Consider the following 20,609-nt stretch of genomic DNA (forward strand, 5'->3'; position numbering starts at 1 on the left):
AGACAAAGCTACCTCTGCTTTGGAGCAGTTTTTACTTTCATGGAAGACACCACAGCCAGTGTGGGTGACAAAGCTGTCGCATTCCAGAAAGTAACTCTCCAACCAAACCACTCAGCCCTGCCCAAGAGTTTACCGACATATCTCCAAAATCTAATACTTATCAGGGTTATATAGTCTTCTCTAAAGCATTTACAATTATTGGGTTCTTCATCCCTTTTAAATCCAAGCAAACCATTTCCTGACTCAGGAAAGAAGAAAAAGAGTTATATCTAAGCCCAGTGGCTTTTTCCAAAGCCAATAATCACTGAGGATCTACAAGCAACACCTGGCACTGCCAGCTTTGCGTCTACTGCTTGGCACTGCGATTTGCACGGCTACAACTACCCGAGGAGCAGGGAAGTAACTCGTGAAGCCCTCCCGCCCAGTCAACACTCACCTCCCGGCAGGCACACTCCCCTCCTTGCCTCACTGTGACAATGTCCCTCCACCGGGAAGGACCAGTTTCCATAATTAAAGCATGCTGGCTATATCTGTGTGCAGCAGTTAATAAAGAATACAAACAGGTAATGCCATTTCACTTGTAATTGTAAGGTTTTAAAATGTTAAAGATAAATAGGGCACTATTTTTTTAATAATTAGAAGCATGACTTAAATAAACTGGATGATCTATAACTTGGGGTAAGCACAGGGATTTAAGATCTACCAAAAAATACCAAGTAGATGGTTGATGGGGGTAGAATTTGATAAGTAACCTTGAAATTTTAACAGAAATTTTCTGTTGATAATGTGGTTATAACAGAGTTGCAAAACCCAGCAACAAAACACTCAGTACAGTTAGCTCTCCGAATCCATGGGTTCCACATCCACAGACTGAACCAACAGAGAGTGGAAAATATTCAGAAAAAAACCCTGCAACTGTATTGAACATACCCAAAATTTTAAAAAAATTGTCATTATTCCCTAAACAATACAGTATAACAACTATTTATATAACATTTACATTGTGTTAGATATTATAAGTAATCTAGAGACGATTTTAGGTATATGCAAGAGGATATGCATAGGTTACATGTAAATACTAAGCCATTTAATATCATGAACTTGAGCATAGCAGATCTGGGCGTCTGCAGGAGGTCCTTGCAACCAATCCCCCATGGACATCAAGGAACAACTGTACCTTTTTTCTTTTCTTTTTTCTTTTTTGAGACAGAGTCTTGCTTTGTTGTCCAGGCTGGAGTACAGCAGCACAATCTCTCATCACAACCTCCGCCTCCCTGGTTCAAATGATTCTCATGCCTCAGCCTCCGAGCAGCTGAGATTACAGGCCTGCGTTACTATGCCTGGCTAAATTTTTTTGTATTTTCACTAGAGACAGGGTTTTGCTGTGGTGGCCAGGCTGGTCTTGAACTCCTGGCTTCAAGTGATGCGCCCACTTCAGCCTCTCAAATTGCTGGCATTACTGGCGTGAGCCCCTGCACCTGGTCGACAACTGTACCTTAAAGCATTTTTAAGCCTATTTCAATATTGGAATTTAGTTTGGAAAACGATTACACTTCCTGTTAAGAAAACATCAACTTCAGTTTTTCACCTCTTTAAACTACTGTTTTGATGTTATAAATTGTTCTGTTGTGAAACTGTAATACAGTACCTTAGTATGGTTAGATCTTTCAACACTGTATATAAAAATATGCTGAAGGAACATAATGTGGTTTACGTACTAACTGGCAATAGGATACAGGTAAAGAAATTACTTAAGGAAATAGAAGACAGCATTTTCTAGTTAAAAGATAATCATGTTCCTTTAACCTGTCAAGGCCAAACTATCTTCTCTTTGTAGTATTCATTTGATGTTACAATTTTAAGAATTTTTTTCTAAGGAAAAGAACTACAAGAGTGAAATAAAAATGAAAAGCCCAAGTTTTCTAGTCACTTTACAGAGATTATCAAGAATCTTTGTTTCCACTGTTTACTAAAATAAAATACTAAATTTGTCACACTTTCTTCATACTACTTTCCAGGTTTCAAAAGTGAAATTTTTACAACTGTTTTTAGTTTCATTGCTAAAAAAGGATACCTATCTAGCTCAAGGGAGATTCAGAACATATACTAGCTAAGTAAATGGGGAAGGAATGTAATTTTCTAAAGAACTCTTCATGTGACACAGACTCATGTCAAAAGTACATCCGTACCTCTCTAAATACTTACCAAGACTGACTTTAGAACTGCTATAGTAACTGTGTGTGTTTTTTTTCCCCCACACGCCAAAACAACAAATTGGGAGTGGTAAAGAAAATATATATTTGATGATCACCTATTAGAGGGATGGTATCCCATTTTCTATCGTAGGCTAATTTCAGCCAGTTTTTGGTGAAGGCCTGGGACACTTTAAAAGAAAGACTGGCTGCGGAACGTGGGTTCAGCAGGAAAAAGTACAGCGATCCACCAGTACTAAACTAGCTGCCATTGCAGGTGAAGGGGAGTGGAGTCTGCAGGTGAAGCCTCTGCTTGTCCTTTGTATGCACTATCTCAACCCCCATGACCACACCACAAGGTAGAAATTAGTATCCCTATTTTATAGGCAAAAAAAAAAAAAAAAAAGCAGAAATGTAAAGTAACATAGTCAAACCTACATAGTAAGTATGCATCCAAGCAAAGATCTTAACCAGGTCTTTCTGACCCATGGCACTACCACCACCTCATCAAGGTGCCTCAGTATATCAGTTCTGGTCTAAATTGTTCCATAGATTCCATTCTCATTTAGTTTTCCTTAAACATCTCATGAGGTTAATATTCATGCTCAAAACTGGAGTAAAGAAGCCAAAGACTTAGTATGTGTGACTTCAGATTTATTATTATTGTGTGAAATAATTACAAAATATAATTATAAAATAAATTACATTTTTTAAAAATTTTACTTTTTGAGACAGAGTCTTACTGTCTTCTGGCTAGAGTACAGTGGTGTGACCTTAGCTCACAGCTTCCTCTGCTTCCCGGGTTCAAGCGATTCTTGTGCCTCAGCCTTCCGGGTAGCTGGGATTATAGGCATGTGCCACCTTGCCCGGCTGATTTTTGTATTTTTAGTAGAGATGGGGTTTCACCACGTTGGCCAGGCTGGTCTTGAACTCCCGACCTCAGGTGATCCACCCACCTTGGCCTCCAAAAGCACTGGGATTACAGCCATGAGTCTCCATGCCCAGCCAAAACAATACATTTAAATGGATACTCATCTAATTTTTAAATTATTATTCCAATTACTTCACATAAATTTGTACTGATATTAAAGTTACATTCCAGTGTGAATTATTTCACAACTATGAATCTTTTGAAGTGTGTATTTTGCATCATATTTTAAGTAAAGTGTATAGCAAAAAAAAAAATTGTAAATTTATCTGAAGACTGCACTGTAACTTAAAAAAAAGTTTATAATTAAGATTTGAGACTGGTTACCCAATCCTTACTTTCAGGGTCTGTCTTAAGTTCGACATAAATAAATTTAAAATATAAAAATATTTTCCTTTCCAATTTTTTTTTTGGTTTGGTGCAAAACATTTGAATTACACATCACTGATAAAGTTAGAAGTACTTTCACACTTCCAATTGCTATTCCTATTTATAGCCCCCAAAATTAGACATTCATTTTTCAGAGTGACATTAAAATTTAGCTGTCTGTTAATAATTTAACTACAATTCAAAACCATAGAGACCAAAGGCTGTCACACTGAGAGGCATTAACATGATCTAAAAAGCAAACCTTCATGCCTGGCATAGGTTGAGTATCCCTTATCTGAAATGCTTGGGACCAGAGATGTTTCAAGGCTTCCATTTTATTTTAGATTTTGGAAAATTTGATAAATATATATATATAGAGATAGATATATATATGTGTGTGTATATATATATTATTAAGAATATTTAATAGTACATATATATATACACATTCTTAATAGTTTAGCATTTCTAATCTCCTTAATAGTTTAGCATCTCTAATCCGAAAATCCCAAATCCAAAATGCTCCAATGAGCATTTTCTTTGAGCACATATCAGCACTCAAAAAATCTTGGATTTTAGGATATTTTGGATTTTAGGGTTTTAGATTAAGGGTACTCAACCTTTATAAATTTTCAGATAATGATAAGAATGTAAAATAGGATACATGAGAGAATGCAACTTGACTTTAAATAGAGCAACAGTTATGACTGTGCCATTCTGAAATCAATCTAATTTTTCTAGGTGCACTAACCAGGTGTTTTAAGCACTCTCATGCTCGCCTTTGAGTTAAGGTGCAAATCTCAGCTCCACTATCATGTGGCAAGTAGGGTTGTGAATACCAATACCAAAATACAATACTGTTTCAAGACTTGAGATTTACATATATAATCTCTAGTAGAGTTGCTGCCAGAGTCAATGCTATCATATATATATGTAATACAAATGTCTCAATACTAAAAGATTCAATGGATCAGAGGAGATTTGGATTTTGATTTGCACAGTCTGAACTTCTTGATTCTAGATTAGAATATTAAAAACACACAGTTGTATCAAATTTGCAAGAAAAATTAAGATGTAAGCATACTTCATGCTGACAAGGATTTGTTTGTATGAAAACAAGCGCTTTCATACACTGCCGATGGGAATGTAAATTAGTACAATCATTCTGGACACATACAATTTCATAGCATCTATGATGTCTTACAGATGTTCCTATTCTTTGACAAGGAAACTATTCTAAGGACATAATCCCAATTTCAGAGTGAGATATTTACATTAAATCTTCAATGCAGCTGTTATTTCTAAAAGTGAAAATAAAGGAGATACCTACATTTACATCTATAGTTAAAATAGTTAAAATTTACACCTATATTAAAAATGTTAAAAAGGGGTTTTTAATCCAGTATAAAATGCTTAAGACACAAGTTTAAAAATAAAAGACACACAATTGGGTAGACAGTATCTATTTTCCCAGCCCCTTTTTCTAAGCAGAGGAAAACTGACTTGAGGGATTTTTGCCAAAATCAAACTGTGATTGTTATTGAGGCATAGGATTATGGGTGATTTTTATTTTTTATTTTTTGCATCATTATATATTATCTGACTGTCCTACAATGGGCACTTATAACATTTTTCTTTTTTTATTTTATTTTTATTTTTTTTTTTGAGACGGAGTCTTGCTCTATTGCCCGGGCTGGAGTGCAGTGGCCGGATCTCAGCTCACTGCAAGCTCCGCCTCCCGGGTTCACGCCATTCTCCTGCCTCAGCCTCCCAAGTAGCGGGGACTACAGGCGCCCGCCACCTCGCCCGGCTAATTTTTTTGTGTTTTTAGTAGAGACGGGGTTTCACTGTGTTAGCCAGGATGGTCTCGATCTCCTGACCTCGTGATCCGCCCGTCTCGGCCTCCCAAAGTGCTGGGATTACAGGCTTGAGCCACCGCGCCCGGCCCTTGAGCCACCGCGCCTGGCCAACATTTTTCTAATCACCATGCCCATTTCAGTTTCTAAACATGACCACTGTTCACAATATGGAATATATCTTTCCTGACCTTTTAAATTCACCTATGAACAAAACAGACATTGTCTATAAGTGTGATCATTCTCTGCACAGTTGGTTAAAACCATCATATAAGACTTTCATAATCAGAAAAAAATTAAAGTTTCTTCATGAAATTCAACTATTTGCTGTTCAAGGAAATGAAGGAGATTGCTGATCTGCTGAGTCATCTGCTTCTTTCCTCACTCAGAACGCCTCTGGTTTTTCTACTTCTCCCTATACATTGTGGAAGAATTCCAAAGGTACATTAGAGAAATGGCCCTAGTAAGCTGAGCCGGCTGCCAGAGTGACCACAGGGAGGAGAATTCAAACACGCTCCATTCCATTCAACGGGCTGGTGGTCACATATTTTAACCATGAAAGGAGCAAGAATTCACTCAACTTCTAACTCAAAGTTTCTTCTTAGTTTTCTCACTGCTACCCTGCAAGTAGTGCAAGGAGAATCAAAGAAGGATGCCTATTAGTTACACAACTAAAAAGAACCTTTTAGAATCTGTATGGTTCGTCACCCTCTTCACTTCACAAACGAGACTTGAAGACAAGAAATGTCAGGTGACTTGCCCACAGACACACTGGTCAGGACACAAAGCCAAGGCTGGAATTGAGGCCCATCCTGAGGAAACAACACTGCTGCTGTCTACAGCTCCCCTCCCCACCCCAGTTCTTAGGAGCTGGTGTGCCTGGCCTACAGCTGACTTTAGAGAAGCTGCTGCCAGATCCTGCCTCCACCACTGCTGCTGTTCCCTGCTTCCGACTCCTAAGAAGACTTGGTTTCAGAGCTAGGGAAGCAATAAAGAGCACCACAGCAGTCGCTGCACATCATCACCCAGCCAGCCCTCCTGACCCCAGCCCCTGCATAAAGGGTGAAAGGGGAGCAGGTGCCTGCAGTAAGTAGAATCATGGAAGAAAAGCACGAGATTAGGAGGAGCAAGGGTTCACCACATCACTGCTTATCTCTCGTTTTTAATATGACATATATTTTCATGTGTTCCATATTCCTTCAGAAAATCTTTTCAGTGAGTTACGCTGACATCACGTTTGATGCCAATGCCTTCTATGCAAATTACAAGCAAATTTGGTAGCTATTTTATAACACAGCAAAAGAGAAAAGGTGGGGATGGGAGACAATCCCTAATTCATTACTGTATGATGGGGACAGGCATTCATATTCAATTTACTTGAAAAAGATTGCTCTCAAACTGTGCTGCAAAATGAACGTCCCTGGCAAAGAGATGGACCCTCTTTCCTTTTACAAGTTTATTACAATGCAAAGTCTTCTTCAAGTGCATTTATGCTTCGGTGGTGGATTCCCAAGTTCAGGACCATTAATCTTACTATCAATAGCCATTTATTAAAGGCGAGTCACAGTTCTAGGGACTGTAGGAGACACAGCAACATAATAACATAGCTCCTTTATTAGTGGAAATTTTAAGTTTCCTCCTGTGACCAGGAATTATGGCTTCCTTCTCATAGTTAAACTTCTAAAGCACACACACAAAGAAAGAGATTAGTCATTTAGAGAATAACCCAAAATTCCAGAGTCTTAGGGGACGACTGAGAGGTTTGGGAACATCCGAAACTCCAATCAAGAGGACCTAGGTTAAAAAAAAAAAATAGCAAAGGACTAAAACATACTCAGGACTTAGGAAGTAAATACCTAGTCGAGTACGCTGTACTTAATTTGTATCAAATATTGTGCAAATGCTAAGAGATTGGTCAGCCCTGGCCATAGAACCAGTAGCTAGAAGATCCAGGAAGATCAGAGATGCTTGGTCTGATTAATACGAACACTATTGTTATAGAACAGAAGACCATCTATCAGAACTCACCATGCCCTGGATCAAACACCACTAGACACTACTCTCATATGTTCACCACATAACCTTCAGATGACTAATTCTTTTTCTGGTTATGAAAAGCAGTGCCCTAGGTTGTTATAATGGTCACTGGAATGGTTTGCCCCCACCTTATCTCCATCTTGCGGAGTCTGCTCACAATCAACCCTAAATCACGGGTGACCCCAGTGCCCCCCACGATGTCATCTGGAAGACAGCATTCAGCCATCTCCAGCAGCGTCATTCTCCTTTCAGAATGCAGAAACTGATCCAATCTCCACAAACTAGACTTTTTTAAAAAGCTAATTTTAGAAAGATGGAAATACTTTTTAATTTACTAATCATATCTCTTCTTAACAATGGATGTAGTCTTTTCTGTTGAAATGAGAAGCTTCTTAGATGATTTGTACAAAATTATCTATTCCTGTGTTTCTCTGGTATAGATAGAGCATACCAAACACTTTTAGTAAATGTCTTCATCAACAGAGAGTTTTCTCCTAGAAGCTAATGAGAGAATTCTGTAATCACCAGGAGCTTTATCCCTGACTAGGAGTGCCCTACCTATAATGAGTAATTTATGAAAGCTGTCTCTAGATAGAAAGTTTGGACCTTTATTTAGGCAACAAATAAATGAAGATGTGATCACATGAGGGGCTTAGAGCCAGTTTTAGGTCTAAAATGACGAAAGCATGATATAAAGTCTGTGTCCTCTTGTTAGCTTTTTTCCCAGTCGTTTTTCTGTATCTCAAGGTCACTCTCGCTGCCCTACTTTCAGGGTCCCAAGCTCACACTGCACACGGGGCTGGCCGTGGCTTGTCGGAAGGTACATTGGAAAGTTTCCATTTCCCTGTCTTGGCAGATGACCAAAGTTAAAAGTAATGTGCATCTTTCTGAGGAAATATTTTTAAAAGTAAATGACTATTGTTAGCTGCTACACAATTCTACCATTAAATTAGATTATATCTTCCTTTTAGTAATTGCCCATCTAAAGTTCTACTTAGATTTTCATTGGAAAACAGTAGTGCATTCCAACCTTGGACTCATTAACTCCAACTAATAAAAATAAAAAATTGGTATAGAAATTATTAAAAGAATACTCAACATTCTGGCAGTGACCACTGCTAAGAATGCAGGTGTTGAAGGATCTTTGGTAGCTGAGGCAATTGTGCAGCGTTCCTCAGAAGCTGGTTATGAGCTATGGTTGGGGATTCTGTGAATATAGTGGAATTCAATCTTTCTTGCATAACTGAAGGTATCTAACAATTCATTCTTTTCTAACTTTAAACAAATTTGTATTACATAAAGGTTGTCACATAATTGGGTATTCCTCTACGTTGTACACAATTATTCTTACTCTCCACAGAAAAGCTGCTTCTTAACTTCTCATCTGTTGTTAGCAAGCACTAAAATCCTGATTTTAACAGCATAGTAGTAAAAATGTCTCAGTGATTCAAGCTGAAAGCAGTACATTGGTACGCGGCTCTTTCACCCAGTATCAGGAATGTAAAATGTGTTTTTATCCAAAAGTACAAAATAATTATTTGTAGGCATGGACAATGACAGCAGTAAACTGCTATTTATTGTCAGCTGAAATCAGTAACTGATGGTTACAGTGATTTAAAACATAAACCAGTAACTGATGGTTATAGTGACTTTTTAAAAACATCACCCAACCTCTTCTTCAGTTACTGGTGAGAAATACTGCTTTGAGCTTCCTATCACAAGTTCATGAATAAAGGTCAAGCTCTATTCTAGGAATCAGAAATGTCACCTCCCATCCCACCTACAGCACCCATTCCAGGGTCCTTCTCTTCTTTAGGAATTTCTGTGACTACAACTTCTGCTGTAATTAATGGAGAAGGCACCCAAGCAGCATCTAATAAAGCAGTTCTCACATCCTTCGTTGGGTCAATGATTTCTTTTCCACCATATTCACAAAATCCCCAACCATAGCTCCATAACCAACTTCTAAGGAACGCTGCGCAATTGCCTCAACTACCAAAGATCCTTCAACACCTGCATTCTTAGCAGTGGTCACTGCCAGAATGTTGAGTATTCTTTTAATAATTTCTATACCGATTTTTTATTTTTATTAGTTGGAGTTAATGAGTCCAAGGCTGTAATGCACTGAAGCAAGGCACAACCCCATCCCAGAATGATGTTTTCTTCAATAGCAGCTCTTATAGCATTAAGGGCATCTGTAACTCTTTCTTTTCATTCATTTTGACATCACTTGCCACACCAACCTTCAGCACAGCTACTCCATTTTAAAGTTTTGCCATTCATTCAGTTTTCCCTTTTCATATTCACTAGCTGTGATATCTAACTGCTCAATGATTTCTTGAATATAATTTTCAATTCAAGACTTGTCACCATTTCCTTTAAAGAGCACAGTGTCACCTTTGGTCACAATGACCTCTCCAACTTTTCCTGTGTTATGAGGCCAACCCCTCTTCTGCAAACACTGCACTACCAGCAGCAAGAGCCATATCTTTAAGCTGGTTCTTTCTATTGTCAACAAACCTGGAGCTTTCACTGCTATAACCTGAAGATCAACTTTCAGCCTATTCAAAAGGAAAGTTTGTAGAGCTTCTCCATCAACATCTTCAGCAATGACAACCAAAGGCTTATAGTGAGCACTGGCAATTTCAAGAGTCGGTACAACAGACTGGGTACTAGACATTTCTGTTTCACTCAATGGAACACAGGCATCCTTGAATTCATGTTTCTGACCTTTCGATGTATTAATAAGTTATGCGAAAATTTAGCCTAATTATTCAATGTATTAATAAACTATGCAAAAATTTCGATGTATTAATAGGTATGCAAAAATTAGATATGGTGATTCTAATGCACCATTCAGTGTTTTTCCATCCTTTACTGTAATGACAGCCTTTCTTCCAACCCCTTTCGTTGCTTCAGAAATGATGTTGCTGACTTTTTTTGTCTCTATTTGCAGAAATTGTAGCAACCTGAATAATTTCTTCAAGGGTTGTCACAGGTTTAGACTGCTTTTTATTTTTTTGAGATGGAGTCTCGCTCTGTTGCCCAGGCTGGAGTTAGGCTGCTTCTTAAGTTCAGCAATTAGAGCATCAATAGCTAACATCATACCTTTTCTGATTTTCACTGGATTAGCACCTCTGCTAATCTTCTCAAAACCTTTCTTGATCATAGGGTGTGCGAATACAGTAGCAGTGGTGGTGCCACCCCCAGCCTCTTCATTTGTGTTATTGGCAACATCTTAGTGTTACTGGCAACAAGATTAGCTCCAATATTTTTATATTTATCCTTTAAGCCAATTGACTTTGCAACAGTCACACCATCTTTTGTTACTCTGGGACTTCCCTAGCTTTGTTCAATAATCACAGTTCTTCCCTTTGGCCCCACCGTAGCAGCTATGGCTTTGACTAAAAGGTTGACACTTTGAAGCATTAAGGCTCAGGCACCTGCACCAAATTTTACATCTTTGGCATAAGCCCAAATGAGATGAGGAGCCCAGTATTCTGACACCGGTCTCATGTGCGGAAAGACTGGGTAATCCAAGTATTTCTGTGGGGCAGCAGCAGAGCTGGTGCAGTCAGGCAGGTCAGTGGCCAGTGAGGGACAGAATGCAAGACGCACATGGCGATAAGCCCACGTCTCCTCCCTCTGCCTCTCCCCTGCCCGTTGGCACCTTGTGTGCTGGCAGCTCCCACCACATTCTTTAGATCTTAATCTACTAAAGTGACAAAATTATCCAAGCGAGTAATCAATAATGGGCACTCAAACAGCCCATCTTCATTAAAATTAGGTAGTCTTACTTTCTTAGAGAGATAAGCAGCAGCTCTCAGTTGCTCTGGTGATAAAATTCTCAAAGTGCTGTAAGGAATAAATGTAGCAATATCTATGGGTGCCTGAGGTGGGCCAGGCATAACCCTCAATCCTTTTTCTCAAAAGAAACAGAAGACAGCTGAATAAAATAATGGTCAATTTCTTTTTCTCAAATAAAAAGGAAGAGAGCAGGATAAAATAAGCTAGATATAATATAATTTTAAGGGGGTTAGCTCCAGATGCAGCAAACACTAGGATCTTAAAGAAATACACACAAAAATATATAATAAAATATTACAGATCATCCCATCCCTTGCTAGGCCCTAAAAGTTGATGAAGCATATGGCAAAGGAAAAAAATACTAAGGGAAATATAAATTTCTCTTCTCATTTTAATAAAATACTTCCTATTTACCCGGAAGATTTTGTTGACATTAAGGTAGCTTTAATCTACATCCCTCAATAGGGAATAAGAGGGAATAATCATTCCTTCACAACAAACATTCCAATCTGAAGTAGACAGCAAGGAAAGAAACAAGAAATAAAAATGAATCATAAACTTTGTAAAAGTTCATCCATACCTTGAATTTCGAAGACAACATCGGCAAGCATTGGCTTATTAAGGAAAAACTTGAGTGAAGTGTTATAAAACCACAGAGGTTTTCTGGCTTGATAGGTTTTGCAATTCCTTAGGCAATTAATCTATCAGAGAAAACAAAAATACAGGGGGAAGGTGTTTAATATGCTTTGATAACATACAGGCTAGGCTGAGAATTTGGAAAATTATGCTAAATCTCAAAAGAAATATGATTCCATACTCTATGGCATAGGTTTCAAAGGAACTTACCTTCAAGAACGGTATGGGCTGCCTGTCAGTGAACAACACTGCTCTCTTCAGCATTCACAGCAGTAAACGAATTGCCTAAGAGAAAACTCAGCTCCATGGCTGAGAAGCTGCAAGGTCCTAAAACCTCCATGAGTCTTTGTTGGGAAACAAACAACAGTAGTCCAACCCCACACAAATGCCTACTACTAAAATACGTTTACAAGTACAACCTAATTTGTTCATTAAGATAGTACTTGATTTGTAATTAAGAAAAATACATTTTTTGGCTGAGCGCAGTGGCTCAGCACTTTGGAGGCCAAGGTGGACACTTGAGGTCTGGAGTTTGAGACGAGCCTGGCCAACATAGCGAAACCCCGTTTCTACTGAAAATACAAAAATTAGTTGTACATGGTGGTGCGTGCCTGTAATAACAGCTACTCGGGAGGCTGAGGCAGTAGAATCACTTGAACCCGGGAGGTGGGGGCTGTAGTGAGCTGAGATTACGCCACTGCACTCCAGCCTGGGCGACAGTGAGACCCTGTCTCCGAGGGAAAAAAAAAAAAGAAAAATACATCTTTCCCTTATCACACCATATCCTTCTGCTTACTAGCTTAACACTTTCTCTTAAAGCAGTGAACATTTAAAAAATAACCGATGAGTTGGTTCATCTCCATCTTTTTTGAGATGGAGTCTTGCTCTGTGGCCCAGGCTAGAGTGCAATGGTGCGATCTTGGCTCACTGCAACCTCCACCTCCCAGGCTCAAGTGCTTCTCATGCCTCAGCCTCCTGAGAAGCTGGGACTACAAGTGTGCACCACCACGCCCAGCTAATTTTTTGTAGAGACAGGGTTTTTCCATGTTTCCCAGGCTGGTCTCAAACTCCTAACCTCAGGCAATGTGCCTGCCTCGGTCTCCCAAAATGCTAGGATTACAGGTGTGAGCCACCAGGCCCAGCTGGTTCACCTCCATCTTCATGTCCAATCTTATAATCCTAATTGTCCTTCCTACTCACAGCAGAGCCCACTAGAACCTATAAAGACCTTCCTGGGTTTCTGATCTGGCATTCCTGAGACCCTCTCCCTTGATAACTCGTCTGTCCTGACGCACCTGGCTGGAGCTGGTGGCTCTGGGAGCAGCCCCTCTGTCTAACTCAGGCTTCAGTGCTTTATCCTTTCTGTGGTCTTCAGGCATCCCCTTTGTGCCAACCCTCCTGGTAGTCAAGGACCAGCCTCCCTTTCCATACCCTCCACCCATTTCTTTTCTTTTCCTTTCTTCCTTTCTCTCTCTCTCTCTTTCTTTTAATTTTACTCTATTTACAGTGGATAAACAAAACAAGCCTGAATATTTTCAGGTGATGTTACCCAAATGATGATGAAATAATAAGTCATTTTAAATACTAGGATTCATTAGGACCGCAATCTTGCTTAAAGTCTATGTTGTTCCCTAATTTGGAATGATTTAGTTGGGATTTGTATTGAAATATCATATTTTATTCATTTTAAATTCTGATGTCTCCACCCATTCCCCCTGCTGAATCTCAGAGCCCCAGGCCTGGTCAGAATGCTAATCCTCTGCTCAGCTAGCTAGGGAACTCTGAAAGCTTTATCCCTAAGAAATAAACACACAACATTAGCAGTAATAAGAATAAATGACATCTACTTCTCACTCTAAATTAATCTACTATGGTAGGAAGTTTAAAATATTTGGTGGTGGGGGGCCGGAAAATGATAATATTCTTCCTTCTAAAACAGCAGAAAACATTCCAGAATGGCATCCATAGGCAAAACAGGATCATACAAATCCTGGTCCTATACAGTCACTCTAAGATCCTATACACAACATACCATAAAGGAATTCAGGGATGGGAGTCAAGTGCCTGCCACGCGTAAAGGAGAGTAACAGTCAAAAAGCATCACCGGCTGGGTGCGGCGGCTCATGCCTGTAATCTCAGCACTTTGGGAAGCCGAGGCAGGCGGATCACGAGGTCAGAAGATCGAGACCATCCTGGCTAACACAGTGAAACCCCGTCTCTACTAAAAATACAAAAAAATTAGCCAGGCATGGTGGTGGCGGGCGCCTGTATTCCCAGCTACTCAAGAGGCTGAGGCAGGAGAATGGCGTGAATCTGGGAGGCAGAGCTTGCAGTGAGCCAAGATCGCGCCACGACACTCCAGCCTGGGTGACTGAGCGAGACTCCATCTCAAAAAAACAACAAACAAACAAAAAGCGTCACCAAAGTGGACAGCTCACAGAGTCTTCAAAAACCATCCAATTTATTCCTTATTTTATAGGAAGCCCTGACGCACTCAAAGCCACAGAGATGATTTGTGGCAAATTCACAACTGTAATCTACCATTTCCCCGAGTCCCAATTCAGGGTTACATCCCCTGTGGTATTGAGTAAATGATACCTGGGAAAGCACAAGAAGAAGGGGTGAAAGAACTCTTCTTTCCCCCTGTGCAGAGGGAATTCAGTGCAATACCACGGAATCATATTACCCAGCCTTCCCTTTCCCCAACAAAAATTCATTTTATTCTCCGTATTCAAAGGAATGTGTTCCGAATCAGACTCAAGAAAAGGTTCAGGGTTAGAAGAAAAGTCAACATTTCTGTACTTGTCAGCCATATAAAGGTTATGAATTTGCATATTGTGAATATTTTATAGACGTATATTACACATGAATGTATGAGAGAGAGAACTGGAGAGAGAGGGAGAGAATCTATAAACAGATTCCCTCATCAATTGTTTTGAATTTGAAAAAAACGGGAGGGCAGAAGTTTGAGAGAACACAAATGTATGTGATGTACATTTTTACTGGTGCATAAACAAGTTAATCAAGACAACTAGATGAACTGTTTTGAAAATGAGAATATAGGCATATGTGCACATTTTTACAAAGGATTATTTAGTTGAATTAGACTGCAAGAGCTACCATCCTGCCATATACTTGTAAAACTGGACAGCTTCTGTATACCTGCTTCAATGTGTTACTAAAAAAAAAAACAAAAAAAAAAACTTACTCCTTAATTCCACGTTACTTTGTTTGCAAAAAAGACTATTTCTCAACTAAAGAACAATCAAGAATCTTCACTCAAAGCTAGTACAGTTTTATATTTGTAAAACATTAACTTTAAAATGTTAACAGGTTTTAAAAAACAGAAAAGTCATCTGTATTAAAAAATTAAAGGAATAATCATTCTTCTTATAGTCAATATATATCTTTATTCCGCTAAGCATTGCATATAACTTACCTTATTTATGTACTGCAGCCAATTTGTTTATCACAAAATCAGAAAAAAGAATACACTGGCTAAACTGTGTAATGTGTTAAAGTTTTGAAATGTTTTTTAAAGCCCTTACAGACTATACAATATCAAGTTACTAGAGTTTTAATGTGCACCAGTCTATGGCAATATACAAAGTCTGTTTTTATAAACTTGAATCTAATTTATAATTTTGAACCTATAATGGATGAGATAATCCCTAACTGTCCACCTCATTGAATAGATTTCTCAGAACACTTGAAAAAGGGACATACAGAACTGCCTTCCTCTCAGAAACTATTTGAAACTTAAACTGTGAGGCGTGAGAAGGCAGCCCCTCTAATATCCTTAACCGTAGCTGGACAAATTCAACAGCCTTTTATTGTTGATATAGATGGTGTATTCCCAGAGCTCCAGGGGAATGTTTCAGAAGGCAGAATTCGCAAACGAGCATTTTAAAGACATGACTCACACATATTTTAATTCTTACATAAAGTCTAAGATAGGGCCGAGTGTGGTGGCTCATGCCTGTAATCCCAGCACCTTGGGAGGCTATGGTGGGCAGATCGCTTGAGCCCAGGAGTTTGAGACTAGCCTGGGCAACATGGAAAAACCACATCTCTACAAAAAATATAAAAATTAGCCAGGTGTGGTGACGCATATCTGTAGTCCCAGCCCCTGGGGGGGCTGAGGTGGGAGATGTCACTTGAGCCCAGGAGGTGGAGGCTGCAGTGAGCCAAGATCATGTCACCGTACTCCCACTGGGGCAACACACACACACACACACACACACACACACACACACACAGTCTAAGATACAAATAACCCATGCTTATGTTTTCAGTATTTAAATGGCAAAATATACTTAAGGGAAACATTTACATTTATATAGTATTTGACTCTTCTAAGGACTCAATTTTATATTCATCATAGTATGTGAGTTATAATTCAGAGAGTCAAAGTTAACTAACTTACAACAAATTAATTTACCTTTCCTGGTGTTTTTAAAATGCATTTAACTTTCTCGATTACATTTGAAACATCCCCAGAATCTTTCAACTTCTTCCTGATATCTTCTTCCAATTCTTCCCACTGAAAAGCACCTGTAAACAAATTAGTACATGCTGGATTTTTCTGTTAAAATGAGGAAGTAACTCAAGTAAATCTCTTATTAAATACAATATTCCCTTTTTTAGTGCTTTAATTTTACTTTACTATGTATATATCCTTATAACTATACTAAAACATTTAAACAGTACTTACATTTCGAAAAAACAGTTTAACTTCCCCTAAATTATTTCTCAAAATCTGAACTCTTCCTCCCCGGACTGCTGCTACCTCTCTGCAATAGGTGGCCAGCTAGTGATAGCAGCAATGGTCTGAATATGAATTACCATGACAAGTGGTCCAGCATCCAAATTATTTACTTGTCCTGAGTAAGTAGATGTGGTCTTTCCCAAGGGCGAATTAAATCTTACTAGGCATGGGCAGCAGTGACTATCATCAGGTAGAGGAACATGCAGCAGCCATAGAATGCATTCAGAAGGTCTCATGTTTTGTCAGGGGCAGACTGGGATGTCTGAGAGTCAACTCTACAAAACCAGCCCGAGGAAGGGAGCTACATCATCCATGTAGCTCATGTCATTGGAGCAAAATCACCCCACCATCCCTTGCCTTTCCCCAGCTCACTTCAAAACTCTCTCCAAGCTCATTTCACTTCTCCCACTCTGTCAGCTCCTTTTCCTCTATGTCTTACAAAATTCTTATTCTATGGTCAGCAAAAGCTGACCTTTTCCCCAAGGACTTCTCTCACTTGGCCTGCAGCAACCTCCCATCCAACCTCCCTGCTCCGTAACAGTCTTTTCCCCATCAAACCCATCCTATTACTCAAAGTTGGTGAGTTTTCGAAAGCACAAATCTGATCATGATATTCCAAGAGATTACTCGCATCCATCCTATGATTTATAGAAGGTCCTATTTCATAAAATAGAATTCAGGAAGCCTAGTGTGGGCAGTATAGTTAGGATCCAGTTCTACCTCAGCTATTGACTACTAGTGTGACAAGTCACTTCACCTCTCTGGGTAATTCGAGATCCTTTTCAATCTGCTCTCAGTTATTTCTTCTGATGTTTCCCTTCCTGTATTCAGCACTCACCAGATGCATTCATGGATATTGGGGTATGAGGCAGGCACATAAACACTTATTAAACCAATGAGATCAGGCAATTGCAGCCACTCTGGAATCAAATCCAATCGGAAGGGGCAGACTGCAAGTCCAGAAGCTCTCAGGCTCTTTACACAGTTGAGCCTGGCAGCACTGAGCACTATTGTGCATCCTTTCAACTTCTCCCCACCTCGCCTTCTTAATACTTACAGTGTGTCCTGGGGGAGGGAGTCAAATGATATGTAGCATTTGCCATTTCTGTGATACTACCAACATGACATCACAGAACAAGGAAATGGAGATGATAAGCACAACTGGGCTCTCACAAGCTGGTACCAGCTCCAGCACACCACTGCTTCTTTCTGCCTTTGCTAGCGCTTTTTATGCCTTCACTGATTGCTCCCCTTCCTCCTCAAATTCTCAAAGCTGTGGAGCGTAGAAGAGCTCTATGATTTCTGTTTCTCTCTTTCTGCATGAATGCTTTTTAACTTTGTGGCCACATCGTCTTTTCCCATCTCATAAATTCTTTGGATTGTATCACCAGAAAATTTAATGTGCACACAAACATTAAAGTCAGTATAACAATGTCAGAGCCTAAGAACCCCTTAGAAGCCAATGGATCCCAGATCAAGAAAATTACTCTATGCCAGTGACTATCAACCACACCTGTGTATTATAAATACCTGAGATCTTTTATAAAATACCATCAGAGGAGGTCTCATCTCCAGATCAAGTAAATTAGAATTTCTGGGCTTGAAGCCCCTGGCATCAGTGTTTTAAAATCCTCCCTGGTGACCCTAATGTGCATTGCATGCTGCTGATGGCCACTGTTTTCCCTTTAGAAATTTCAGCCACTGAGTTCGAGACCAGCCTGGCTAACATGGGGAAGCCCCGTCTCTACTAAAAATACAAAAAATAGCTGGGCATGGTGGTATGTGCCTATAATCCCAGCTACTCGGGAGGCTGAGGCAGAACTGACTGAACCCAGGAGGCAGAGATTTCAGTGAGCCGTGATCATGCCAGTGCACTCCAGCGGGAGCAACAGAGTGAGACCCCGTCTCAAAAAAAAAAAAAAAAAAAAGAGGAAAAAGGAAAGAAATTTCAGCCATTACCGAAACCCAGTGTTAGTGGTATGCAGAAAAGAGAAAAGGGAACATGTAGGTATTTTTTATTGTCTACACTCATCCAGTCTAAAGAAGAACACAAGTACTGTCTCTTTGTTCTCTTATATACTTATATATGTAAAAGTTACATTGTTATTTAAGTAAAAGCATATTAACTAAAAAACACCTATAAAATATCTCCATTCAGAAGATTATCTAAAAGCAAGCAAGCAAGCATCAGATAATCTAAGTAGATGGAATTAGTAGCAGGTAAATCCCCACAGGCCACTGAACTGTCTGAGAACACACACAGGAAGAATCAATCACTGAAAATGAAAGCAAGACTAATTCTCAAGAGCACACTGATGATTGGGCCGTTTTCATCATTAGAAACATTCAAGTCATCTTTGAAACTTTCAGGTCCTAATAAGCCAATAGTCCTAAGGCTGGGACTTTCCTTTTATTTTTCCAGTGGTAAAAACATTTAACATCAGATTTACCCTCTTAGCAAACTTTTAAGTATATAATACAATATCATTAACGATAGGCAAAATGTCATACAGCAGGTCTCCAGAACTTACTCATCTTGTATAACTTTACTGACTGACTGCAGATAAGGGCAGGATGACATCTTGCTTCACTGACTGGGATTTTCTTTAGTTAACTTCTTAAAGCACTGAATTCACTTAGACTTTTAGAGCGCATGGTATACTTATGTATACTACACTGTGTTTTTACGCAATACAGAAAAGGGCATGCCATGGAATAATTCTAAGAACTGGAGAATGCTATGCAAACTGAAGATGAAAGCTTGCTTCTACATATTTGTTTACTCTGATGGCATTTCAATAAGTGATGTGAAACTCTAAGGGCCATCTGATCTGTGGCAGGAAGAGCTCAAAGCTAAATTCTTGAGGTTCTTACAATTACTTCACTTCCTAACCATCTGGGATCATGTGACTCAAGAATGTGCAAGCATAAGACTGTATCAAGTATTATAAGAATGTTACAATTGTATGCCATGTAAGAATTACTCCCTAAAGACCAGGAAGGGGTTGGCTTCACTTATCACATTACTCCTTGTTCTTTAGGATTAGTAGTTAAGTACTTACAGGTTACGCAGTGTTTGTTGTTATTCAATAGAAAACTAACATATACAAAACAGACATACCTTGACTGTGTCTATTGAATCAAAAATTTGAATAGGAATATATAGGTGTAAAATGTTAACTGGACTGTTGTTAAACAGGTCCCTCCTAAATAACGACCCAAATGTTCATGGTGACACAATACACACCAAATTTCAAATTCCTAAAGGTTAAAAAAAGCATGTTATTTAAAAAGAATTAAGATATTCTTTGTAATTTGGTTCTTTTTAAAAAAAAAAAAGTACACGAGATAGGCTTATTACAATTTTCTAGCCCATGTTTGCTCAAGGCAAATATTCCTGAGCCCACGATGGAGTTCAACCTCTGCTTTACCAGCTCATCTGATGGGAATACAAACAAACAACTCCTGTCTTCAATGGTTCTCTAGCATAACCCAAGGGCAGACCACAGCACTTCTGTGGGAAAACCACTGCAAAACTGTGCCTTAACACTTGTATTCTACTCACAGGTTTAAAAATGTTAAAAAACAAACAAACAAACAAAAAACCCTGGCCCATTTATTGAAGTCTTTGAGAAACATGTAGGTTTAAAATTTTTGTTTGATTTGCTTACAAAATACATGTTTTCAAAACCAGTGTCACTTATTCATACACAAATGACCAGAGGATCAAACAAAACAATAAATGTTTAGACATTTTCTGTTGATAGTGGAATCTGGGTAAATTTTTTTCTCTTAATTTTCAGCATTTTTCAAAATTGTCTTTTCTGTGCAAATACAGCTTTGATATCTCTTTTTAACATAATGTAAATGAAACCTTTCCTTGAGCCAGAGGTTGTAATCTGTAAATAATTAAAAGAATAATAAATAGGTACCTGCAGAACCAGTTATTTTCACTTTTCCTTAACCAGTATCTGGGTCTCTGCAGCCCCAGGTCAACGGCCCGTGCCCCTGCTCAG

At 39.0% G+C, this 20,609-nt stretch overlaps 1 protein-coding gene and 1 pseudogene across 1 annotated transcript in view; both read right to left on the reverse strand.

Annotated features, from left to right (window-relative positions):
* Positions 1–20,609, reverse strand: part of RHOBTB3 (Rho related BTB domain containing 3) — a 63,586-nt gene that overhangs the window by 15,856 nt on the left and 27,121 nt on the right. The window contains exons 7-8 of the mRNA XM_007978923.3: positions 16,267–16,379; positions 11,770–11,890 (exon numbers count right to left, since the gene is read on the reverse strand). Of these exons, the coding sequence (XP_007977114.1) occupies positions 11,770–11,890; positions 16,267–16,379 (234 nt within the window). The remainder of the gene's footprint in view (positions 1–11,769; positions 11,891–16,266; positions 16,380–20,609) is intronic.
* LOC103224892 (60 kDa heat shock protein, mitochondrial-like) lies at positions 9,030–11,007 on the reverse strand (annotated as a pseudogene).

The sequence above is a fragment of the Chlorocebus sabaeus genome, chromosome 4, assembly GCF_047675955.1.
Source record: "Chlorocebus sabaeus isolate Y175 chromosome 4, mChlSab1.0.hap1, whole genome shotgun sequence".
Classification (NCBI taxonomy): domain Eukaryota; kingdom Metazoa; phylum Chordata; class Mammalia; order Primates; family Cercopithecidae; genus Chlorocebus; species Chlorocebus sabaeus.